This window comes from Elephantulus edwardii, unplaced genomic scaffold, assembly GCF_000299155.1.
Source record: "Elephantulus edwardii isolate Elephantulus edwardi_28Jun2011 unplaced genomic scaffold, EleEdw1.0 scaffold00121, whole genome shotgun sequence".
In the NCBI taxonomy this organism is placed as follows: Eukaryota; Metazoa; Chordata; class Mammalia; order Macroscelidea; family Macroscelididae; genus Elephantulus; species Elephantulus edwardii.
In genome coordinates, this window is record NW_006399871.1 from 2,158,045 (window position 1) to 2,181,876 (window position 23,832).

The 23,832-nt window shown below is 55.1% G+C and overlaps 2 protein-coding genes across 2 annotated transcripts in view; both read left to right on the forward strand.

Moving 5' to 3' along the window:
* Positions 1–20,329, forward strand: part of COL7A1 (collagen, type VII, alpha 1) — a 33,919-nt gene extending 13,590 nt beyond the window's left edge. Inside the window, exons 46-117 of the mRNA XM_006893020.1 lie at positions 21–56; positions 370–402; positions 545–598; positions 1,262–1,321; positions 1,414–1,449; positions 1,526–1,606; positions 1,706–1,741; positions 1,922–1,957; positions 2,221–2,292; positions 2,720–2,764; positions 3,037–3,063; positions 3,242–3,271; positions 3,387–3,467; positions 3,544–3,579; positions 3,654–3,689; positions 3,790–3,870; positions 4,421–4,456; positions 4,794–4,856; positions 4,937–4,981; positions 6,543–6,578; positions 6,653–6,688; positions 6,801–6,896; positions 6,982–7,017; positions 7,107–7,142; positions 7,250–7,297; positions 7,625–7,660; positions 7,748–7,870; positions 7,954–8,154; positions 8,244–8,279; positions 8,363–8,416; positions 8,579–8,647; positions 8,721–8,765; positions 8,879–8,941; positions 9,109–9,153; positions 9,492–9,527; positions 9,670–9,705; positions 9,844–9,888; positions 10,070–10,102; positions 10,181–10,243; positions 10,363–10,398; positions 10,479–10,559; positions 10,688–10,756; positions 10,890–10,925; positions 11,006–11,047; positions 11,203–11,247; positions 11,331–11,375; positions 12,044–12,079; positions 12,162–12,221; positions 12,366–12,473; positions 12,638–12,709; positions 12,865–12,900; positions 13,071–13,130; positions 13,254–13,298; positions 13,571–13,606; positions 13,719–13,754; positions 13,832–13,888; positions 14,029–14,100; positions 15,937–16,008; positions 16,243–16,278; positions 16,597–16,677; positions 16,929–16,982; positions 17,063–17,116; positions 17,190–17,252; positions 17,619–17,681; positions 17,784–17,900; positions 18,057–18,134; positions 18,232–18,285; positions 18,398–18,446; positions 19,396–19,428; positions 19,550–19,636; positions 19,866–19,958; positions 20,079–20,329. Coding sequence (XP_006893082.1) covers positions 21–56; positions 370–402; positions 545–598; positions 1,262–1,321; positions 1,414–1,449; positions 1,526–1,606; positions 1,706–1,741; positions 1,922–1,957; positions 2,221–2,292; positions 2,720–2,764; positions 3,037–3,063; positions 3,242–3,271; positions 3,387–3,467; positions 3,544–3,579; positions 3,654–3,689; positions 3,790–3,870; positions 4,421–4,456; positions 4,794–4,856; positions 4,937–4,981; positions 6,543–6,578; positions 6,653–6,688; positions 6,801–6,896; positions 6,982–7,017; positions 7,107–7,142; positions 7,250–7,297; positions 7,625–7,660; positions 7,748–7,870; positions 7,954–8,154; positions 8,244–8,279; positions 8,363–8,416; positions 8,579–8,647; positions 8,721–8,765; positions 8,879–8,941; positions 9,109–9,153; positions 9,492–9,527; positions 9,670–9,705; positions 9,844–9,888; positions 10,070–10,102; positions 10,181–10,243; positions 10,363–10,398; positions 10,479–10,559; positions 10,688–10,756; positions 10,890–10,925; positions 11,006–11,047; positions 11,203–11,247; positions 11,331–11,375; positions 12,044–12,079; positions 12,162–12,221; positions 12,366–12,473; positions 12,638–12,709; positions 12,865–12,900; positions 13,071–13,130; positions 13,254–13,298; positions 13,571–13,606; positions 13,719–13,754; positions 13,832–13,888; positions 14,029–14,100; positions 15,937–16,008; positions 16,243–16,278; positions 16,597–16,677; positions 16,929–16,982; positions 17,063–17,116; positions 17,190–17,252; positions 17,619–17,681; positions 17,784–17,900; positions 18,057–18,134; positions 18,232–18,285; positions 18,398–18,446; positions 19,396–19,428; positions 19,550–19,636; positions 19,866–19,958; positions 20,079–20,329 — 4,254 coding nt within the window. The remainder of the gene's footprint in view (positions 1–20; positions 57–369; positions 403–544; positions 599–1,261; positions 1,322–1,413; positions 1,450–1,525; positions 1,607–1,705; positions 1,742–1,921; positions 1,958–2,220; positions 2,293–2,719; positions 2,765–3,036; positions 3,064–3,241; positions 3,272–3,386; positions 3,468–3,543; positions 3,580–3,653; positions 3,690–3,789; positions 3,871–4,420; positions 4,457–4,793; positions 4,857–4,936; positions 4,982–6,542; positions 6,579–6,652; positions 6,689–6,800; positions 6,897–6,981; positions 7,018–7,106; positions 7,143–7,249; positions 7,298–7,624; positions 7,661–7,747; positions 7,871–7,953; positions 8,155–8,243; positions 8,280–8,362; positions 8,417–8,578; positions 8,648–8,720; positions 8,766–8,878; positions 8,942–9,108; positions 9,154–9,491; positions 9,528–9,669; positions 9,706–9,843; positions 9,889–10,069; positions 10,103–10,180; positions 10,244–10,362; positions 10,399–10,478; positions 10,560–10,687; positions 10,757–10,889; positions 10,926–11,005; positions 11,048–11,202; positions 11,248–11,330; positions 11,376–12,043; positions 12,080–12,161; positions 12,222–12,365; positions 12,474–12,637; positions 12,710–12,864; positions 12,901–13,070; positions 13,131–13,253; positions 13,299–13,570; positions 13,607–13,718; positions 13,755–13,831; positions 13,889–14,028; positions 14,101–15,936; positions 16,009–16,242; positions 16,279–16,596; positions 16,678–16,928; positions 16,983–17,062; positions 17,117–17,189; positions 17,253–17,618; positions 17,682–17,783; positions 17,901–18,056; positions 18,135–18,231; positions 18,286–18,397; positions 18,447–19,395; positions 19,429–19,549; positions 19,637–19,865; positions 19,959–20,078) is intronic.
* Positions 20,330–21,947: 1,618 nt separating this feature from the next.
* UCN2 (urocortin 2) lies at positions 21,948–22,286 on the forward strand. Its single transcript, XM_006893021.1, has one exon. It carries the CDS (start codon positions 21,948–21,950, stop codon positions 22,284–22,286), a length of 339 nt encoding a protein of 112 aa, XP_006893083.1.
* The last annotated feature ends 1,546 nt before the right edge of the window (positions 22,287–23,832 follow it).

A 23,832-nucleotide genomic window follows, 5' to 3' on the forward strand; every position in this document is an offset into this window, starting at 1 on the left:
TATCTTTCCTCTCTCCACAGGGGGAGCCTGGTCCCCCTGGGGACCCTGCAGTGGTGGTAGGTGAAGAGAGGATGGGACTCTACGTGCAGCACCGTCACTTGAGCAGTGACGTCCTTGTCACTAATTCTGAACCCTGAGACCCTGGGCAGGCTCAGAGCTCTGGGTCTCCTGCTACAATCCATCCCCCCAGACTCCTGGCTCTGATTCTGTGACTTAAGACCCCATGACAGGGCATGAGCCCCATTTCCCATAACCCCAGCTTTGGCCCCATGACCTTTGGGAAGAGGTTAAGCTCTAATTCCCAGGTCAGTCCTGGCTGTGGTCCCCTCTGGTCTCGGACAGGAGCAAATTGTGTCTGTTTGTTTTCAGGGACCTTCTGGTGATGGAGTCAAGGGAGAGAAAGTAAGCCTGGTGTGGGTGAGGGAGGGTGTTACGGGGCTGAGGGCAAGGCTGGAGCTCTGTACCGGGGCCTGCCCTCAAGGTCACAAGAGTTGAAGCATGATGGTTGGAGCTTGGCTGGTGTAATGGTCTTTGTCACTTCCAGGGAGAAGTGGGGCCCACTGGGCCCAAAGGAGCTGCTGGCATTAAAGGGGAGCGGGTGAGTGAGGGGGAGTGGTGAGGCCGCGGGGAAGGCAAAGACTGTAGTGTCCTCCTGACTTTGCTTCTTTTTTAAAAAAAATCTTATTAATTTTAATGAACGTTTACAGAGATTCTGGATTTCCATTCATCTATTGTTGCATTTTTCTCCCTGCCTACCCCTCCTCCTGAGGTCGCTCTTCTCTTTGAAAAGTGAAAGTTTTTCATTGGTATACAATCTCCTCCCGCCAGTACACTCCACTATGCAACCTCCGTTCTGGACTCTTGTCATAACCATAATTCCTAATCATATTTCTCTTTTAAACAGTTCTCTCCCTCATCTGTTTCAATGCAGTATACATAGTTTATCCAATCTTTCTCAGTCTCAACCCAACCTTGATGTCAGTCCCGTTCTACAACAGTGGCACTATGCAGTATTTGTCCTTTAGTGACTGAGATATTTCACTCAGCATAATGTCCTCCCGGGTCACCCATTTTTAATAATATTGCATGAGTTCCTGGTTTTTCAATGCTGCGTAATATTCCTTTGTGTGAATATACCAGAGCTTCTCTATTCATTCGTTTGTTGATGAGCACTTAGGTTGTTTCCAGCTCTTTGCTATTTTGAACAAAGCCATAATAAACATGGGTGTGCATATTTGACTTCACTTCTTTTCATCCACAGGGACTACCTGGTTTGTCGCCTCCTGGAGACCCTGGTCCCAAAGGAGATCCTGGAGACCGGGTGGGTAAAGGTGGGAGTAGAGGCAAGGCAGAGATGAGGTGAGAGCCCAAGAGCCTCAGTTAAGTCCTGTCCCCCTTCCTCACCCCCTCCAGGGCCCTATTGGCCTCACTGGGAGAGCAGGACCCCCGGTGAGTAACTTTGACCTTGTATCTGGAATCTCAAGGGCTCCTGTCCTGTGTTACCTCACTTCTACCTTCTCCACAGGGTGGCCTGGGGCTTCCTGGAGAGAAAGGAGACACTGGGCGGCCTGGACCCCCAGGGCCTATTGGTCCCCGAGGACGCGATGTGAGTGACCTGAAGGCTGGGGAGTCAGGGGGTGTAGTCACGGGCTATAGTTGGCACCACTGAGGGTCTGGGGCCTGGACTGACTCTCATGTTTCTCAGGGTGAAGTTGGAGAGAAAGGTGACGAAGGCCCCCCGGTGAGACTGCTCCCCACTGTGCTTTTCTGATCCTTCACCACTCACTGTGATCCTGATATGGGCTGTCCCCCCAGGAAATCTAGTCCACCCCCTTGCCCCCTGTCCAGCTGTGCTCACCCTTTCCCTTCCCGACTCCTTGAGTCAGCCAGATCCTGAAGCATTTACTCTCTCCATCCCCAGGGTGAACCAGGTTTGCCTGGAAAAGCTGGCATTCGGGTGAGATTTGGTGGGAGGAGAAAGGGGGATGATGGGAGAACCTTTAGAACTGGGCTCAAAGGTGTTGGGAAATCCTGAGGGAGACAAAGGGTGACAAAGGGTGTTGGAGAAATTGGGATGGAGGAGAGACACTGCAGGGAGGCATGGGGCAAGGGAAAACACTGCACAGATTTTGAGAGTGCTGAGGTGCCCATGGCAGAAGGCAACAAGCTGTGAAATGTCAGGGAGATAGATGTGTCTCAGACAAGCTGCTCTTCTACTAGGGGCCACCTGGAGCTCGAGGGCCTGTTGGGGAGAAGGGAGACCAGGGAGATCCTGGAGAAGATGGGCGAAATGTGAGTCCTAACCTCTGACCCCTGATCCCAACCTCAACCTCCCAATTGTCCAGTTTCCAATGCCTAGGGAGCTCGATGGCCTGGTGGTAAGAAGCTGCGTTGCAATCCCGAAGGCAGGCTGTTCAAATCCACCAGCTGCTCCATGAGAGAGAGATTGGCAGTCTCCCTCCCATGTGATTAACTGCCTCTGAAAACCCTCTGGAGGGTCAGCTATGGGTCGGTTCTGATTCATCAGCACATAACAACAACAACAGCAACAAGTCCTGCCACCCCGTGATGCTAAACCAACATCCTCTCGTCCTGTGACTTCTTTGTCACACCTCCCCTAGAAAGCCTTCCAGATTCCCCATGAATCTTATTGGTGCTTTTAAAGCCCCCTGCCCCCTCTGCTCCAACTGCAAATGACTGACTTTCTGGCTTTCTGTAGGGCAGTCCTGGAGCCTCTGGACCCAAGGGTGACCGTGGGGAGCCGGTGAGTAGTGCCAGGCTTCTGAGTCTGGGGGGATGGGGATTGGAGATTTCCCTTGTGCTGCTGCCAGTGCTCTGAACAGCACCTCACAAAAAGACTTGGAGGTCAAGGTAGAGGGAGCACTGGCCATCTGGGGCCTGGTCTGCCTGCGGGGCCTTGACATTGAGGTGCTGTGGGAAATGTTAGTCCAGAGTAGAGTTTACAGTTTACAGCAAGCTTGAGGTATGACCTGGGACCTCGGGGATTCTGCTGACTTGAATTATTTCCTTTTCTAGGGTCCCCCAGGACCCCCTGGACGGCTGGTAAGGATTGAACTGAGTCTGGTCTTCTGTCAACCTCTGTCTCTCTGACAACTTCTATCAAGTAAATCTGGTCATCTGTCAACCCCTTGCCTTCTTGATACCCCCTCATTGACTCCCCTTCCCACCTAGTCTACCTCTCCTATTGAACCATTCTTCTCACTGGTCATTCTCCTCACAGGTGGACACGGGGCTTGGAGCCAGGGAAAAGGTACAAATAAGGGTGGAGTGGGTGGAATGAAGCTGTGATTATGAGAAGGGAGCCCAGTATCCCTCATGACAGGTGGCTAAGTGCAAGTCTCTCAGTAAGCTTGTCTTTGATGCAGGGAGAGCCTGGGGAACGTGGACAAGAGGGTCCTCCAGGACCCAAGGGTGACCCTGGCCCCCCTGGAGTTCCTGGGGAGAGGGTGAGTTTGATGGACCTGGGGGTGGGATGGGTCTCTAGGAGTGCCCCTAACGCTTCACTTCCTCCTCCACCCTCAGGGCATCGGCGGAGTTCGGGGACTCCCAGGCCCACAGGTGAGTGATGCTTTATCTCATTACTTGACGTTCCCATTTCACCCCCACCTCTCATCTAACTTTGTTCCCTCCAGGGGGACCCAGGTGTCCGAGGCCCGACAGGAGAAAAGGTGAGACGGACTGAAGGCTTTTGGGGACATGAACCTGAACTCTGACATCTCTCAGCCTTCCTGTCAGTGGGCAAGCCCCTCACCACTGTTTCCTGCTCAGGGTGATCGGGGCCCATCTGGGCTGGATGGCCGGAATGGGCTGGATGGGAAACCAGGAGCCGCTGGCCCCCCTGGATTGCAAGTGAGTCATCGTGGTTACGCCTCTTTTCATCCTTCACGTGACAACCCAACTTCAGTGGGGTTGCTTGACCTTGATGAGCTCTAGGGCCACATGTGCTGTGTCTTCTAGAACCCTGCCCGAGTAGGGGACGTGACAGCCCTGAGTTCACAGGAACTCATGGCCCTATTGGAATCCCTGGGTGATGCACATGGCTAATGTGCTTGGCTGCCAACTGAAAAGTTGGTGTTTCAAGTCTACCCAGATGTTCACTGGAAGAATAGGCTGATGATCTAACTCAGAAAAATTAACCAAACCCCACGGAGTACAGCTCTGCTCTGATGCCCTTGGGGCCATCATGAACAGGAGTTGACGCGAGAGCTGCTGGTTTGTTTACCTTTTTGGCGTCAGTGAGATTGACTCAAGATAGGACAAGCTTTAGAGCTATTGTGCATAGGGTCACTATGAGTCACAGGGGACTTGATGACCACATAACAACAACAACAACAAGAATGGTCCTGTCAGTGGGCAGGTGAGTCTGTGGTGTACTCCCTGACTTTGAGTTTCTCCTCAGGGTGCTACGGGCAAAGCTGGGGACCCAGGGAGAGACGTAAGTAAGGGAAGATGCTAGGTTGGAGGGTGGCCCAGGAGTCCAGCTCAGCTGGATCACTGTTGTCACAAAATCAGCAAGAACAGGGGGAGCTGATGCAGCCCTGTCCTCACGGGGGTCCCCGGCTCTGGCAGTCCTCCTCTCTGACCGTCCATGTCAAGGAGGTCTTAGCAGGGCCCCCAAGTTCTGCAATTTCTTCCCTTATGAATCTCAGCAGATGTCCCCCTAACCCATGAGGTCTCTGGAGATCTCAACAGGACCTTCTAAATTCTAAGGGTTTCTGCACTGGAGAAGAATTGGATTCCTCCATCTTGATTCTAGTAAACATATTTTCCAGGGACTTCCAGGCCTCCGAGGAGAACAGGGACCTCCCGGGCCCCCAGGACCTCCTGGAACAGTGGTGAGTCCAAGCTTCCACCTTACCCTCTTACCTCATGATTACCATTTCTCTAGCTCTGACCTCTAACCTGTTTCCCACAGGGAAAGCCAGGGGACGATGGCAAACCTGGTCTGAATGGGAAAAACGTGAGTGTCTGGGGCAGCCCTGGTGAAACTCACCAACACCTACCTGTACAGAACCTAGAGGCGCAGATGCATGGGGGCACACATGCAGACTGGTGGGTCAGTGCCTGTGCCCAGCCTAGACCGACAGCTATGTCCTGAAACACACATCCAAGTGCACATGTACTTAGCCTTCCAGACAGATGCATAACGAGGAAGGTGCATGGGTGACTCATGCCGAGATGGACCTCCACTGACTGAGACAAGCCATAGGTGCAGGTATAGGCTAAGAGTCATGCGGTCAGGTTGAGATGTGCAGATACACTGGCATGAAGCTCTGTTCAGGGACACTTGGAGGCACGTTGAAACTCAGACGGCTCCACCCTAGACTCCTAAGTATGTGCTAAGACACAGGTACAGTGCTCTTTTTTTTTTTAAATTATTTTGTTTGTGTGTACCGTCAAATCAGATCTGACTGGTACAGGAGGAGATTGCTCTTCCTTCTCCAGCACAGCATCTGGTGGATTCGAACCTCTGGGATTGCAGTGCAGCTTCTTGCCACCAGGCCACCAGATCTCCCTGGTGCAGTGCTCTTTTGAGGCAAAGATGATGAAGCTTCATTTGACACATTTTGGGCACGTGATTAGAAGTTATTCCTTGGAAAGGGACATCATGCTTGAGTAGGTAGAGGGGCAACAAAGAGAGGAAAACCTTTACCCAAATGGGTTGACGTGGTGACTGTGGCACTGGGCTTGAAAAGTGTCAGAGGTGCCGGGAGCTCTGGTGGCCTAATGGCAAAAAGCTGCACTGCAATCCCAGACGTACATGGTTCAAACCTACCAGATGCTATCCTGGAGAAGGAGGCAATCTCCTCCTGTGCCAGTCAGATCTGATTTGACTGTACACACACACACAGAAGAATAATAATAAAAAAAGAAAGTGTCAGAGATGGTGAGGATGGTATGAATTGGACAGTGTTCAGATCAGTTGTTCATAGGGTCACTATGAATCATGCTTGACGGCACCTAACAATAACAACAAGACACAGATTTAGAGACATTTAGGGACCTGTGCTGGGACATGAGGGCAGGACACACGTCCATGATCCTGACATTTGACACGTGCATTTATGCCTATTCATGCTATACACATAGAGGTTACACAAGGCTTACAGACAGACGTTCCCAGACCATTATCTAGGCACCAAGGACATGCAGACACTTATCTCTCCCATGCAATCTATTCCCTTCTGTGCCAAGGTGTGTAGACAGGCTGAGACCCACATGTCCACCCGCTAAGACCCACACGCACCCAGCACCTGCAAGTACTCACCAGCCCTAGAGGTGGATTTCAGTCTAGAAAGCCCGAGTCTGGAGTCTGTGTGCAGTGACACATTGGGGTGAGCACATCCAAGCAGGCACACCCTTAAACACACACCAGCTCACTCAGACATACACGGGGCACACTCCCCAGACACGCAGAGGCGTGGAGTGACACGTACAGACAGTCATCTCAGATCCGCCCAGACAACCTCGCAGCCAGAAGCTGGAGGGTGTTTGGGTTGATGCGAGTCCTCTGCCTGCAGGGAGAACCCGGCGATCCTGGCGAAGACGGGAGGAAGGTAAAGCCCTCCGGCCTGGGGGTTTGCTCTGATCTCATATGGGCCCATGTCTGAAGCACCATTGTCTTCTATAGGGAGAGAAGGGCGATTCGGGTGCCCCTGGGAGAGATGTAAGTGCTGAGCTGAGCTCTCCTTCCCTCTCTGGCCTTGACCTTAACCCTGAGAGACACAGCTCTACTCTCTAGGGTCTCAGGGTCCTGAAACTGGCTGCATCCTCCACAGGGTCGTGAGGGCCCCAAGGGTGAGCGTGGAGCTCCCGGTAGCCCTGGATTCCAGGGTCCCCCGGGCCTCCCAGGGCCAGTTGGTCCCTCTGGTCAGGTGAGTGGCCCTGGTAGTTCTGGGACTCGGGAGCAACAGAAGCCATGGATTCTGTGTGACTCCTTTGTCTTCTGTCATTTCTCAGGGCTTTCCTGGCGTCCCAGGAAATATAGGTCCCAAGGTGAGTCTGTGTATGCTGGTTAGAGGTACAGTGAGGGACTGACCAGAGTTGTAAGGCATTTGACCTGGTTGATTATGCTCTGTTCTCAGGGTGACCGTGGGGAGATTGGTTCCAAAGGGGAACAGGTGAGGCCCTTACTCTTTTCTTTTGTCCCAGTGGCCACAGCCTACACACACACACACACACACACACACACAAGCTGGGTCCTAGCAGCTTGTCTCTTGGCCCCTAGGGCCTCCCTGGAGAGCGTGGCCCAAGAGGAGAACCTGGGAGCACAGCAGTGAGTGAACCTTGGGGCTCCGTTCCTGACTCTTACCTGGGCGCCACATGGCCCACCTCTCCATCCCCTTGCTTCACCATGATGCTCTGGGATCTCCCCTGTAGACTCAGCCCCTGGTCCCCTTGGGGACTGGATAGCTTACACCCAACTGGCAAGAAGGCATGTCAGAGAGAGGCTCCCACCTTACGTCATCCTTCATTTGCTTCGACCAAGAGATGAAGGACGGTCTGGGCAGGAGGCCTGGACGAGGGCATGCAGTCTGCCTGAGGGGCCAATGTGGGGAGGAAGCTTTCTGTGGGTGTCTCCTCACTCAGCTTTTGTCCCCAGAATGTGGAGCGGTCCCTGGAAGCTGTTGGGATCAAGGTAGGGTGTTTAGGGACTGAGGTTTGGGGCTGGTGGTACCCTTGGGACCCAGGGGAAGTTGTGGTTTTGAACCTTGTCGTCTCTCAGATGTCTGCTCTGCGGGAGATTGTGGAGACCTGGGATGAGAGCTCTGGCAGCTTCCCGTCTGTGATTGAGCGGCGCCGAGGCCCTAAGGGGGAGCCAGGAGAGCGGGGACCCTTGGGCAAGGAGGTGATTGATTGGTGGCAATTCAGTGGGGTGTGCCCCTGGGAGGTGTGGCTGTGTGGACCCCAGCATTCACTCTTATTCTGCAGGGTCCCATCGGCCTTCCTGGAGAACGTGGGCTGAAGGGAGAGCGTGGAGACCCTGGTCCTCAGGGGCCGCCGGGCTTGGCTCTTGGGGAGAGGGGCCCTCCTGGACCTCCTGGCCTTGCCGGGGAGCCTGGAAAGCCTGGTATTCCTGGACTCCCAGGCCGGGCTGGGACTGTGGGGGAAGCAGGAAGGCCAGGAGAGAGGGTGAGCTGGGGCTGGCCTTGGGGAGGGCCGAGAGAGTGGGGTCTGGACTCTCTATGAATGGAGTCCACACATTACTGTTTGCATTTTAGGGAGAACGGGGAGAGAAAGGAGAGCGTGGAGAACAGGTGAGTTGGGATGAGGCTCCCCAGAGTGGGGGCTGCTGGAGTCTGTGCTTGAGGCCCCAATCCACCAATTTCCTTCTCTGCAGGGCAGAGATGGTCCTCCCGGCCTTCCTGGACCCCCGGGCCCCCCTGGCCCCAAGGTGATCACCCCAGCCCTCTCCTGATTTGTGTCTGCTGTCACCAGGAGGTCGTCTTTGACCTGGACTCCAGAAAGTTCCAGTGTCTCTGACCCCAGAACTCTGCAACCTTGTGATCTGTGATGATCTTCTGTTGTCTCTGTGACCTTGACTTTATGCTTATAGGTGGCTGTGGATGAGCCAGGTCTTGGACCCTCTGGAAAACCAGGACCCCCTGGACTGAAGGGCACTAAGGTCAGTGGGATTCCCCCGGACGGGGTCCCCGGGTTGGAGCACCAAGGCCTGACTTGACGTCTCATTCCTGCAGGGGGAGCCAGGCATCGATGGTGACCGAGGCCCCAAAGGAGACAGGGTGAGGTCTCCCGCGTGCTGCCCAGGCTCTATGGGAATGTACCAGGGGCAATGGGCCTATGTACACAGCGCACTGGAAGAAGTGAGCACTCAGACCTGATGCTCTGCTTGCAGGGTGTGCCAGGTGCCAAGGGAGACCGGGGCGAGCTCGGAGAGAGGGGGCACACTGGCAGCCCGGTGAGTCTGTGCCCTATAGGTCACACACATACAGAGACAAGGCTCTTACAGGTGCTGTCCTATGTCCCTTGTCCAGGGGGGCTCTGCTGCCTAGAGGGAGGGTGGGTGGAGGAGAAGCAGGGCCTGGAAGACAGGGGCAGTGTGGCCTTACTCCGTTCTCTTCCCAGGGACTACCAGGAGAGCGGGGTGTGGCTGGGCCTGAAGGGAAGCCGGTAAGTGAGGGGAGAGGTGTCCTGGCCCAGGGTCCGGGTAACAGTAGTGTCAGAGTCCTGAGCCTCGCCCACCCTCTACTATGTGCTGGTTGCCGTGTGTGTGTGTGTGTGTGTGTGTGTGTGTGTGTGCGTGTGCCTGTGTGTGTAGATGGGTGATGTCTGAAGGAGGTAGATCATCTGTGTGCACAGGCTCCTGCTATGCCCATGGGTGCCTGGTGCCCTCAACAGTGGCCAGTGTAGTGAAGGGCTGCGTCTGGGAGGAATGGAGGCTTGGAAGACCCCTTCAACAGGCTCAGGTGAGGGCCAAAGTGAGGCTCAGCACCCCCTTCTCTATCTAGGGCCTGCAGGGTGAGAGAGGAGCCCCTGGCCCCATGGTGAGTACCCTAGAACCCTCACTCTTCTTGTGCCCATCCTATGCCCAGCCTCAGCAAGGTGCTGTCCTGCCTGTTTCCCAGGTGAGATGAGACTGACTCGCCTCAAATTCTCCCGTCTTCATACTCTTTCTCTCCTCAACAGGGTGGCCATGGAGACCCTGGACCACCTGGTGCCCCGGTGAGTGACAGAGAGGACCGCCTGGAGGGATGGGATGGACATTGTCCCCACTAATGAGCCGGGTCTTGTTTATGCCTGTCCCTGATCCCAGAACCAGAACTCTGACCCCTGACCTTTGGCCTTGACATTTTTCTCTAGGGTCTTGCTGGCCCTGCTGGCCCTCAGGGACCTTCTGGCCTGAAGGTGAGTGTGTGCGGGCATGTTTAGGTATGTGGCTGCACCTCAGATGACATCTGCCAGCCTCTTGGGGTGTCCCTGTCCTGGAGTGAAGCTGAGCACTGAGGTGTTCCCCATTCTGTGTGTGTGACCTTGGTGGGAGGAGCTGCTGGTCCTGTGGGATCATTTGATCTCTGTCCCTTTGCAGGGGGAGCCTGGAGAGACAGGACCACCAGGACGGGTGAGTGGCCCAGTCCATGGTTTGGGTCACAAAGGGACGGGCAGGATTGGAGCTGCCCTGACCTTCTTCTTCCCTCAGGGCCTGCCTGGACCTACGGGACCTGTGGGACTGCCTGGCCCCCCTGGCCCTTCAGGCCTTGTGGTGAGTGAGTCCCCTGTGCCCTCTGAGGAGATACCATGGATATCCAGGGTATCTTGGGTTCCGGGTTCTACCATGTCCTTTATCCTTGTGCCCCTTGTCACCCCTCACTTTCCTCCTAGGGCCCACAGGGGGCACCAGGTTTGCCTGGACAAGTGGTGAGTCCTGGGGACAGTGGCTGGGCTGGGTCCCGGGGATCAGAGCTCAGTGGGCTGGCTCCTGACAGTCTCTCTCTCAGGGCGAGACAGGGAAGCCGGGAGTGACAGGTCGAGATGGCACCAATGGGAAGGATGGAGACAGAGGAGCCCCTGGCGTGCCGGTGCGTTCTGGGAGAGCTTGCTCCAGGCCCGTTGTGGGGCCCTGTGCCAGCTGTGGGCCTGAAGGGGAAACAGGCCACAGCAGCAGGGTGCTGGAGAGGCACAAGTTCCTCATTTTGTTTTTGTGCAGGGACCACCAGGCCTGCCTGGACCTGTCGGACCCAAGGGAGAAGTTGGACCCATGGGCCCTCCCGGACAGGTGATCTTTGACCCTGCTTCCCACTGTAGCACCAACTCCCTTGACCACTCCTTCAGTTTTCACTTCCCAGGGGGGACTTCAGGGTTGACGGGAGAGGGAGTAGGCTGGGTAGCTCACTAGGCATTGCCCCCAGGCGCTGATTGGACCTCCTGGAGCAAAAGGAGAGAAGGTGAATATGTGGGAGGCCTGGATGGAGGGGCCAAGTGGAGGGGAGGGGCCAAGGAGCCCACTGACCCCTCTCCTTATCAGGGAGCCCCTGGAGCCTTTGCTGGAGAGCTGGTGGGTGAGCCGGTGAGTGTGGAACCTCTGCTAGTAGATGGCATTTGACCCACCCTTGTGACCTTTAACCTCCACAATCTGCCCAGCATCCCTGGCCTCAGGCCTCCTTCCTTGAGTCTCCTCTGCCTCCTGGAGCTGATGTTCCCTCCTGTCCCCCATCTCTACAGGGAGCCAAAGGTGACCGAGGCCTGCCAGGACCTCGAGGGGAGAAGGTAAGGTGGTCCTAGTTCAGGGTCTGTGCGCTGGGTCCAGGGGTGACTGGGCCGCCAGACCCCTCACAATTCCATCTGTGCAGGGTGATGTCGGCCGTGCAGGGGAGCCTGGAGATCCTGGAGAAGATGTGAGTGTGGGTCCTGGGTCATTCTCGACTCAGGCTGAGGAATGTGACTGTAGACATTGGGGGTCATTTCAGGGCCTGTGCGTGTTAGAATCACTGCATCTGGCTACATCTTCTGGCATTCAGAAGCTTGCTCCTTGCACATGAGATCCTCGGCTTTCACACATCCAGGGCTTGGGAACCCTGTCTTTGCTTTCATATGTCTCTTGTTGGTCCATGTTCCTCACCAGGTCTGAGCACATGTGTGTCTCCTGTTTCACTTCCCAGGTCTCAAGGCCACATCTGAGCCCTTGTGGGCCTCTCAACGGCCATGTGTTTATAATCATCCCCTCGTTAATCTGTGTTCCCATGTATCTGAATTCGTGACCTTCCTGTGAGCACTGAGTCTCATGTCTAAGTCTGTTTTTGTGCTCCTGTCTGAACTCCCACGGGCTCGTGCTCATGTCTGGGGCCCCATGTGGCTCACGTGTGAGTTCCACGTGTCTGTGGCCAAGCCCGAATTCTCTCCTACGTATCTGGTCATATCTGAGCTCCCGTGACCTAATCCTTGCTCACATGTCTGTGTCCTCATGTCTGTGATCACATCTGAGTGGCTCTGGGATGAGCTGGGCCAAACCTTGGGTTTGTGGTCCAGTTCTTACCCTCTCAAGTGCTGTTTGCTTTCTTTTCAGGGTCAGAAAGGAGTGCCAGGATTGAAGGGTAGCAAGGTACATGTGCTGTAGAGTTCCTGATGGGGGGACATGACCTTGAGATGCTCTCAGCCTAATTGGACTCTCTGTCCCCTGCAAGGGTGACCCAGGAGTTGAGATCCAGGGCCCTCCTGGGCCAGCTGGTCCTCCAGGTCTGAAGGTAAGTGCCCATAGCCATGATGTAGGTGTCGGACAGAGAGGCCCTGGGGGTGGAAGAGGAGAGGATTCCACGATAAGGCCTAGCGGGATGAGGGGGAGGAGTGTGTGGCAGGGACCACGTTTCTCTTTTCTGTCTCTGTTTCAGGGAGAAGCGGGCCTCCCTGGACCCCCTGGCGCTCCTGGTGTTGTTGGGTTCCCAGGTCAGACAGGCCCTCGAGGCGAGACGGGCCAGCAGGGCCCTACAGGAGAGCGGGTGAGGGCTGGGAGCAGCATGTGGGACCTGGGGTGAACTTTAGGATCTCTGAATCCAGGCACTGGAAGGAGACCTAGGGTGTCTTGGGGACTCTCAGTTTTAGAGAATGCAGGATTCCTAGGTCACTGTCTATCTCTCTTGCCCCTTTTCTCAACACCCCATAGGGTCTGGCAGGCCCTCCAGGTAGAGAAGGAGCCCCAGGCCCTTTAGGGCCACCTGGACCCCCCGGGTTGGTGGTAAGTAGGAGTACCCTAAGTCCCCCCATGGCTGATTCACCGTGCTGGAGTCTGCCCACATGAGGGTTTATGTTGGGGGCTGTCACTTTGCACAGTTGAGCCTGTGCATGTGGGTTCTTGGGGCCAAAAGGACCCTCATTCACTCTGACCCTTAGGGAGCACGTGGAGCCTCGGGACTAAAAGGAGACAAGGTAGGTGTGACAATGCTGCTGGCTTTTATGTCCCTGCTGACTCCCTGTGACCCCTGTCACCTCTGTCCCCCACTGATTCTCCATGATCTTACTGATGATAGTAATGACCTTGCACTGATCCCTGATCCTCTTCCATTCTCTGCTTATCCTGGTGTCTTCTCAATGTCCAGGGAGACCCTGGAGCAGGGCTGCCTGGAGCCCGAGGGGAGCGTGGAGAGCCAGGGGTCCGGGTACGTTTGTCCTGCTTTGGGGCCAAGACCCCCCGGCTGGGGAGCAGAGTGGGACTCCCTTCATCACTGGTCTTACCTTTGATTCCCAACCTCTGAGCCCATGACTCTGATGTCACCACCCAGGGTGAAGACGGACGACCTGGCCAGGAGGGAACCCGAGGACTCATGGTGAGTCCCCTTGGGAAGAGCACCCCTACTTGTACCATCTGTGTTTTCAGGGCTCATGCAGTGGCCTGCCCCCCAAACCCTGCCAGGCTTCCCTGACCTGACCTTCTAGGGGCACTTTCTGTCATCTTTCCCCAGCTCCTGTCTCTGTTCTCTGTTTACCCTTTAGCTCGCTTTGCTCCCCTAGGCACCCCCAGGCCTCCCTTGCCTCTTAAGTTGTGTGTCTGCGAATCACCCCACATTCCCACAGCTCTCAGTCTCATTATCTCACACAGGGGCCTCCAGGCGGCCGTGGGGAGCGTGGGGAGAAGGTAAGAGTGCGGTGAGAAGGTCCCAGGAGATGAGCTGGGGTGAGGATGGAGCTGTGTTTCAGGGCTGGGAGCTTCCTTGTCCGTGTGGGACTCACATTCTTCCACCCAACAGGGTGACACTGGAGCTCCAGGTGTGAAGGGTGACAAGGTCAGTGTGGACACGAGGTGGGCAGGGGTGGAAGACTAAAGGCGATCTCATTCCTCTGACTGACCTTTGTTCCCTAGGGTGACTCTGTCATGATCGAGGGGCCTCCAGGGCCACAGGGTGCCAAGGGGAACATGGTGAGTGAGCCTGGTCCATGAAGAAACTGGGGTTTGCAGGGGGGATCCTGTGAGGCTGGGCCTTTGGCTCTGAAAACACAAGTCCCCAAAGAATGAGGGGAACCCAAACCCCTGGCCCTGACTTCTAACCCCTGCCCCAGGGTGAACGAGGGCCTCGAGGCATAGATGGTGACCAAGGACCTCGAGGAGATGCAGGGATCCCTGGAGAGAAGGTAAGGGGAAGAGGGTAGGCAGGGTGCTCTGTGAGAGCGGGGTTTCTGTGGGTTATGGGGACTCTATAGGGGTCTTTGAGGGCAGAATAAGGGCTTTATGGGAGTTGTAGAGAGGAGCCTTTTGGGGCTGTCGCAGCTCTTTTTCATTTATTTATTTATTTATTTTTAGAAAATGTATACTTTATTTGGTATTAACAGGTTTGAACAAATTATTATTATTTTAAATTTCCATTCATTCCTTGGAGGCAAGGATTCTAAGGCTCCGTCTAACTTACTTTGGACATGTTGTGAGGAGAGACCGGTCCTTAGAGAGGGACATCATGCTTGGGAGGGTGGAGGGACAGCGCAGGAGAGGAAGGCCTTCTATGAGGTGGATTGATTCAGTGACTGGGGTAATTGGGATGGGAGTGTCAGAGACGGTGTGATTGGCACAGGACAGAGCGGAGTTTAGGGCCGTTGTACATAGGGTCGCTATGAGTCGCAGGCGACTCGACGGCACATAACAACAACAACAACAACAACAACATTGTTACACATTTTCCTCCCTGCCCCCTCGCCCCCAGTTTGCCTTTTTCTTTGGAAAAAAGTTCTTTCATTGTTATACAGTGTGTGTCCCTCGATCCTGTCTCTCCCTCCACCACCACCCACCTCACCCCCACCCCTGCCGCCAACAACTTTACTACCCAACTCTTATTCTGGACTCTTTTCATGCCAATAATACCTAATCACATGTTCTTTTTATACAGTTCTCTTCCTAGTCTGTTTCAATGCCAAGTACATTATTTATCCCCTCTTTTCTTAGCTTTCTCCCAAACCCCATATCAGTCCTATTCTATAACAGTGGCATTACACAATATTTGTTTTTTTGTGACTGAGATATTTCACTCAGCATAATGTCCTCCATGGTCCCCCATTTTGTATAATATTTCATGAGTTCTTTGTTTTTTAGTGCTGCATAATATTCCATTGTGTGACTATACCAGAGCTTTTCTATCCATTCATTTGTTGATGGGCATTTGGGCTGTTTCCAACTCTTTGCTAGTGTGAACAACACAACAATAAACATGGTGTGCATATATCTGCTTGAGTGGCAGTTCTGATTTCTTTAGGGTATATTCCCAGTAGTAGACTTGCTGGGTCAAATGGTATTTTTATTTGCAACTTTTTGAGAAAGCGCCATACTGCCTTCCATAGTGGTTGCACCATTTTACACTCCCACCAACAGTGAATAAGAGTTCCAGTCTCTCCACAACCTCGCCAACATTTGTTGCTTGCTGCTCCATTAAATTTTGCTATTTTTACTGGGGTGAGATGATATCTCATAGGTATTTTGATTTGCACTCTCTTAGAACTAGGGATTTTGAACATTTTTCATGTGTTTGTTTGCCATCTGAATGTCTTCTTTGGTGAAGTGTCTGTTTATATCCTGTGCTCATTTTGCAATTGGGTTGTTTACCTTTATCTTTTTGTGGTTGCCACAGCTCTTGAAGTGCTGAGGGTGGGAAAGAATGCTTGAGAGTTTGATGGGTACCCAAGAGGGGAGCTCTGTGGCCTGTGGGACTTTATGAGGGGCCCTGTGGGAACAGCAAAGGAAGTCCTAAGTGGGGTTATGGGACCAGTAGTATGGAGATGAGGTGCAGTCAGGGAATCCTGGGTGATAAGTGAGCCACTCCCTGGGCTGATGCCCCAGCCCCTTCCCGCACTGACATGGGGCTGGGGGCAGTCTTGGAGTGACACTGGACTCCCCTTTGCCAGTTGGCAGGTTCCGGCTGTATTCCCAGCCTCCATCCAGCCTGATCTAGTCCTGACTTTGTTCCTTTCCTGGTCTCTCCACAGGGCGTCAAGGGGGAGCCTGGTGACAAGGGCTCGGCGGGGTCCCTGGGAGCACGTGGACTCACGGGACCCAAGGTGAGCCCTCACCCCTGGCACAGGTCTAGAGCCACACGAAACTTGCCTCATGGGTGTCGTCTGAGTGCTGAGGGTTTCCAGCCTCTCTCTCTGTTATCCACATGTGTGTTCATACATGACCTGTGACCCAGCCAGAGCCACCCATGGCTGTGTGTGTGCCACGTACAGTCCAGCACACAGGAACACTCACGCCGAGGGGCTGTCTGATCCCCTTTTGACCTGTGTTTCCCACAGGGTGAGCCTGGTGCTGCGGGGATCCCTGGTGACCCGGTAAGATACCTCTCCTCCCACAGCAACCCCTCTATCCTGACAGAGCCCAGCCCTGGTGACTGACTGCCCGTGTGCCAGTCTTTGACCTTATAGTGTCCACTGTCCTCATGGTGGCCTCATGTTGCCCAGCAGCCCCTCCCTCCACTGCCTACAATGGTGGTGATCCCCTACCCACGTTGATGCTTTTCCCTGTGGAAGGTTCTGGACTTCCATATGGCTCCTGTCCCCATGGTATTCCTTGCCCACTGAATTCAAGGTGGCTCTCTTTGATCCCTCATTGATCTTCCTTGGCCTCACATTGACCCCTTCTCCCCACAGGGACCCCCAGGGAAGGATGGAGTCCCTGGTGTCCGAGGAGACAAAGGAGATGTCGGCTTTATGGGACCCCGGGGCTTCAAAGTGAGAGAAGTGGGATTTTTGGTAGTTGTTGGGAGCTAGGGGGGCGGCTAATGCTGGAAGGTGCCTTATCTGGAGTTAGAGATAAGTTGGGGATCTGGGGTCAGATGTTGGTGTATCTGTGGTTGAATGTGGGTCTTGGGTCAGAGGTTAGAGGGTCTGGGGCCAGTTTGGAGATGTGGGTTCATTCAGGGTCATGGGGTCATAGGATGAGTTATCTGGAAGCTGGTTATTTACCTGCTGTTCTCTCCCAGGGCGAACGAGGAATGAAAGGGGCCTGTGGCCTTGATGGAGAGAAGGGTGACAAGGTACAACAGAGGTAACAGGGGTATGTGGAGGGCCACGGGACCTGTCACTTGTAGGCTGACCCTTCACCTGACACCTGCAGGGAGAAGCTGGATCCCCAGGCCGCCCCGGGCTAGCAGGACGCAAAGGAGAAATAGTGAGTGTGGCCACACCCAGAGTGAGGGAGGTGCACGTGGGCTCGAGCCCACCTCATGTCTCTTCTTCTTCAGGGAGAGCCAGGAGTACCCGGCCTTTTGGGGGCCCCCGGAAAGGAGGGCCTGATTGGCCCCAAGGTATGGGATCTCAGGACAGTGGCTGTAATGGGAGGTCAGGGTGGGCTTGAGGAGGTCACAGGGGGGTCATGAGCTTGAGAAGGTTTTTTTGGGGTTGAGGCAATGGGAGGTGGAGTGTTGATGTTTCAGGGTGTGCTGAGGTCATAGCAGTGGAGAGCATGAAGATTTAGGATTATAGGATAGAATGCAGGGTCTTGGGGTCCTGTGAATGGACTGGGGCTCAGTATGAGTGTGAGTTGGCATGGGGGAGATTTAGGGGTCCGGGCAGTGAAGTGATGAGGTCAAGGTGATGAGGAAGTTGTGGGTTGTGAGGGGCTGAGCTGAGGGAAGTCAGGGCACAGGGTCTCACATGTCTTCTACCCCTAGGGTGACCGAGGCTTTGATGGACAATCAGGACCCAAGGGTGACCAGGGAGAAAAAGGAGATCGGGTGAGTTACCTGCGAGGTCAGAATGACTGACAGGATTATGCTTCCATTAAGAGTGTCTATTTCTGGATGCTCTCATCACTTACTGTGTCTGTCTCTCCCCAGGGACCCCCAGGAATTGGGGGCTTCCCAGGCCCTAGAGGCAATGATGGCTCTAGTGGGCCACCCGGACCACCTGGCAGTGTTGGTCCCAAAGGCCCCGAAGGACTTCAAGGCCAGAAGGTGAGAGGCCCCAACTCTGACCTTTGACCTCTGAACCCTTGCAACCTGTTGACTCTTGACTATAACTTATCCCTCTGTTTCCCTGACCCACCCAGATCCCCCACTTTCTGACTCTGACACCCAATGCTTTTGACTCTGCTCACTTGTGTCTAACAGGGTGAACGGGGACCCCCTGGAGAGAGTGTGGTGGGGGCCCCTGGAGCCCCTGGGATGCCTGGTGAGAGAGGGGAGCAGGTGAGTGGGGAATCTGTGGCTTGAGATCAGGGATTGTTGTGACCTCTGATATCTCTGAGATCAGAGGCCACAGCCTGATCCCATCTGCCACCTACAGGGGCGACCAGGGCCCATTGGTCCCCGTGGTGAAAAAGGAGAAGCTGCGTTGACCGTGAGTGAGGGCTGAGGTCTGACCCCTGGGCGGCTCTCCCTGCCCCATGGACCCCGTGGCCGCCCTGTGATTCCTTGAGTTCTTCATGTTCTGTGCGGTCTTGTTCCCCCAGGAGGATGACATTCGGGCCTTTGTACGTCAGGAGATGAGTCAGCATTGTGGTGAGTGCTGACAAACCCAGAGTCCTCGGGACCCATCCCCATCCCACCCCACACTCTTAGACCAGGGCGGGCAGGGTCCCCAGAACTTGCAGGTGGCAAGCAGCCAGGGAGCTGGGTGGAGCAGAATGGATGTTCAGAACACATTTGCCAAAGGGCAGACGTGCTGACCTTTCCTCACCCAGACACACAGGCAGATTTGGGTGGACACACAGGGCACTTACTGGTGCCTGCAGCTGTGGGTGGACACCCAGGGAGAACGGGCATGACAGACTCATTGGTGACACTTGTGCTGCTGGAGGGGGACAATGAACACACAGATAGAGCCCACAGACAGATGACTTGCAAGAAGACACATGTCAAAAAGCTGCACTGCAATCCCAGAGGTGCATGGTTCTAATCCACCAAATGCTCTGCTGAAGAAGGAGGGACAATTGCTTCCTGTACCAGTCAAATCCAATTTGACAGTACACACACAAACAATAATAAAATAAAAATTAAAAAAGAAAAGAAGACACATGTCCTGATAGACGGCCACATCTGACAGATAGCAAGGTGGATGCATGCACAGCTGGGGGCTCCTCGTTCTTGGATGCTCACTGTGGTGGGGGGAGGGCGGGATAGGGGAGCAGACCTGGTCCGTCGGGGCCTGACATGGAGACAGGGGTTGTGATGGTCCCGAGGGGCGTTAGTCAACGTCCTCTCTTCCCCTCTCTCTCCCTGTAACCACTTCTGCTCGCTCTGACTCTTGCCTTTTGTTGTTGGCCTGTTTCCACCTTTTCTCTGTTCTTTACGCTTCTTTTTTTCCCCCTCTCACTTTCTTTTCTTCTCTTTTCTCTCTCCTATTCTGCTGTCTGTATCTCTTTCTACTGCATTGCTCTGCTTTTCTCCACCTTCCCTCTCTACCTCTTAACCTGCCATTGTCTGTCTCGTCCCTCTCTGCCCCCTCCAGCTTGCCAAGCCCAGTTCAGTGCATCTGGATCACGTGAGTACATCTCCAGGTCTCCTCATTCGGCCCCACCCTGCCCTGGGTGCTGTCAGCCGAGGGCACGGCTAGCTGGTCTCCATGCTGACCCCAGGACCTGTCCTCCTTGTCTTTGCTCCAGGACCCCTCCCTAGTTATGCTGCAGACACTGCCGGCCCTCAGGCCCACCATGTACCCGTGCTCCAAGTCTCTCATGCAGAGGAGGAAGGTGAGGACGGCTGGGTCTATAGTGCGTGTGCAGGTGGGGCACTGACAGACTCAAATGTGGGCACGAGTGTGGAGTGTGCCGGCAGGGCACACGTCACATACATAGGTCCGCAAGGAGGGCACTCTTGAGCACATGTGGGGAGATGGGTACGTCTTAAGGGCCAGGGCTGGGCAGCACCCACTTGGGCCAGCAGCAGCCCTAATCATTGCACACCTCACCCTGCGTACAGGCCGGCTGCCCCCCGAGGATGATGAGTTTTCAGAATACTCTGAGTATTCTGTGGAGGAATATGAGGACCTTGAGGTGCCCTGGGAAGGTGATGGTGAGGATGGGGGTGCTGAATCCAGGGGGGGTTTGAGCAGGAGCAGATTCCCATCTCTGCTGACCTCTCACTGACCCATTATACTTCACTCCTGCTGATCTCTGACCCCACTAGCCCTAGATCCTTGCTCGTTACCACTGGATGAGGGCTCCTGTACTGCCTACACCCTGCGCTGGTATCACCGGGCCGTGGCTGGCGGCATAGGGGCCTGCCGTCCCTTCGTCTATGGCGGTTGCAAAGGCAATGCCAACCGTTTTGGGACCCGAGAGGCTTGTGAGCACCGCTGCCCACCCCGTGTGGTCCAGAACCTGGGAACAGGTATGACCCTGCCTGCAACCCCACTACCTCCACTAGAACAGCTCCTGGGGTGAATCCCCCCACATCAGGGCCCTGGGTGAGACCCTGGACCTCTTCATATGGGGGTCTAGGACAGAATCACAGGCCAGAGAAGTGAAGAAAGGAAGCCAGCTGTGGGGTCCCCTGCATGACCACTCCATGCCCTCCCCTGTAAGGACCTGACTCTGGAAGCCCCACTCCCTCTGTGGCCTCAGCTCTCTCCCCCCTCAGATGCCTTTGTTCGTGTGTTTCTGGGGTGCACACTCTGGGTGAGAAGGTCAGATGACTGAAGACTGCTCCTACCCACCCCACCCAGGTGCTACCCAGAGCTGAGGCCCAGGAAACGAGCCGAAGTTCAGTGTCCCCTGGAGGAGTCTTGGTCCCTGCTGGACCCTGCGGTCCCTCCCCCTTGGTGCTAGAGGCCTGTGTGCACGTGAGCGTGCGCGTGCGTGTCCGTTATTTCAGTGACTCGGTCCCCTGGGTCTGGCATTGCCCCCTGTGGACAAATCCTCATTGTGGCTTCTGTCTTGTTCGCAGCTGACTCACTTGGGGGGGTGCTGTGGGCAGCTAGCGGATGTGACTGGTGTCTGACTGCCCTTTGACCCAAGCCTGTGATGACATGGTGCTAATTCTAGGGGGGCATTAAAGCTGCTGTTTTCAAAGACTCCCATTGTGTCTCTTTGGGGGAAATATTTGGGGGGAGAATAGGGCTTCCTAGTGGGGGGTCAGTGCTGTCCTTCATGGGTGCAGAGTACCCCTGCCCAGCCATGATGATCAATACCTGTGACCCTCAGTCCTCAACTTGTCTCTCCAGAAAGGAATAATTAGGGTAAGGGCTGAAGATGAGTCCTGGCTGCTCCCAGAAGGGATGAGTCACAAGTGGGGGGCTGCCTGATGCCAGGAAACATGTCCCAGTCTCCAAACTGGGGGGCAGAGGGAGATAAATGGGCCCTGAGGTGGGGCAGAGGGTCAGACCTCAGGACAGCGCTGCCTGTTCTCAGTCCCAGACCCCATCTTACCCTCACGGAGGCTGATCCAGGTACACCTCGTGTCCGGTTGAGATGCAACAAGTGTTGCGGGTACAGCAGACTTGGGGTTGGGTTAGGGGAGGTCTCTCAACCTGGTGGGTGGTGGTCTGGGACCTCTGACCCCCATCTCTGAATTGAATGTACTAGAAGCTCTCTTAGTCAAAACCTCATCTCTCTTTGTCCTTCTGTGTTCCTACCCGTTTCTTTGAATCTTCTTATTTCCATCATCCTACATGTCTCTGAGACGATGTCTGCTTGTCTTTCTCCTCCAGAACCCTCTATTTCCCTCTGTCTTGAATCCATTCATCTCTTCTCACCCACCCCTGCCCGAGTCTAGCTCTCTATTTTTATCTTGGTCACTTTCTGTATTTCTGTCTCTCTCTGTCTTTCTCTCTGGATCCCTTCTCTGTCTTGATTTTCCCCATCTCACTCTGTCCCTGACTCTTGTCACTTCTTTCTATCTGTCTTTGTCCCCAGCCTGGGCTCTCTGATCTCTTGATCCTTCCCTCTAATTCCCCTCCTCCCTCTCCTCCCATCTATTCTCACCACCAGTCTGCCTGTGGCTCAGGGCTGACTGGAGGAGCCCTTCTCTGAGCCTGTTTTCTCCTCACAGCCCGACGCCACGATGACCAGGTGGGCTCTACTGGTATTGATGGTGCTGATGTTGGATGGGGTCTTCAACATCCCAGCCACCCCCATCCCAGCCTTCCAGCTCTCCCCTCACAATTTCTCCCAGGCCACTCCAAACCCTGTGATCTCAGAGAGGCCCCTGACCACCACCACAGGAACCTCAGCTACCCAGGGCCACGCCAGCTCTGGTCCCCGCCTTGGACCACGCATCACCCTCTCGCTGGATGTCCCCCTGGGCCTCCTGAAGATTCTGCTGGAGCAAGCTCGGATCAGGGGTGCCCGGGAACAGGCTGCTGCCAATGCCCTCATCCTGGCTCGTGTTGGCCGCCGCTGAGCCCGAGGGAGGACGTCCTAGGGGCCAGATGATGAGGCTACACATGGTTGGGAAGAATTGGAGAATAATGGGGGAGATGGATGGCACTACATCTGGGCATCACGCATCTGTCCATGGCCATGTGGGATCACAGCTAGGTGGTCTCTGGGTGCCTCATAGTTACAGGGTGATGGGTTGGCAGTCCAGCTGTCACACTTGGGGTCACTGCTGAGTGGAATCTTGTCATGTCTGGGTGCCTCGTGGCCACACAGCACCCAGACACTGTCATGTGTGGCCACCACTGTACCACTTTCAGGAATCCCATCCCAGGGAGACATACTGGATCTGAGGGCCACCTCATGCAGACACAGCCTGTCCTATCTGCTTGGAAGCCAGACTCAGTCCATCTAAGCCTGTGGAATGGAGCCCCAGCACGCAGGGCACCCCAGGGATGTCCTGGGGCGGGTCACAGGTTTCCTGCTCCATGAGACAGCACCTGCCCAGGAAGATGGAACCACCTCTAGACCATCTCCCAGGATGGTCATGTTGGAAATCTGTGGCTGTGGCAGTCTTCCATCGTGAGGTTTATGTGTAGGAGTGACCGAACCTTTGTATGCTGCCTCTGTTACAAGTCTGTATCTGACAGCTGTGAGTGTGTGCGAGGGAGGCCAGTGGCTTGTCTCCCAACTCGCACAAAGTCTCCAGGGCACGCAGCCAAACACAAGCCTCCCACAGCCCTAATATACATTCTCAGTCTTAAACATATGGACTCAGCCCTCATGCCCAGCCATCAACCTTGGATACGTGGACCCGGAGAAGAAGGGGGCCAGGACACCAGGCTCTAGCGCATCTCCATCCCGTCCACACTGCGATGTCTTGGCCAAAGGCACTTTCTTAGTCAAGCCAGTTTTCTTACCTGGAGAGCAAGGTGAGGCCGCTAAGCTTCTGGTGAACACTAGGTGATAAAACGTGTCTGAAAGTTCGGATGTGCAGGAAGTGTTCAATAAACACAAAGTGGCTGAAGGGTGGCATGAATGAAAATCACAGTCACGTGCGCCAGTGACACATGAGGGCTGACTCATAGCCCGCCCCACTGGCCCTCTGCCTCCCTCTCGCCCCTGTTTCACCGATTCTAGTTTCTTGGTTGAAGAGGAGTGGATTTGCACACCCTCCAACTCTATTGCTGGTGGGTGTAGACCACCGCCACTGGAGGTGGGGGATAGGATTGAGTTTCTGTCCCGTGTGGACAGTCTTGCCTGGGCACGGGCAGGAGCTCCGGGCAGCGTACACAACACAGCCCCAGCTGGGCATGAGGGCGGACCCTGGGCTGAGTGGACAGCTCTGGCTGGAGGGAGGCTCTTGAGGAGGGAAGCAGGGCTGCCTGTGGTGGGGGCCCTGAAGTTGACCTCCCCGTTTGTAAAGAGGCTGTCGGAGCAGCCTTGGGGGGCGGGCCTAGGGCGGGGCTGGGAGAGGCGGGGCGTGGGACAGCCTGCGACTGTCTTCCCAGCAGCCAGCGGCCTGAGTTGCTCACTCCAGAGTCAGGGGGCAGCAGGCTGTGACCAGCTTG

What these genes read in the sequence shown, in the direction of transcription:
- UCN2 (XM_006893021.1), top strand. Translation starts at nt 21,948, where the DNA reads ATGACCAGGTGGGCTCTACTGGTATTGATGGTGCTGATGTTGGATGGG.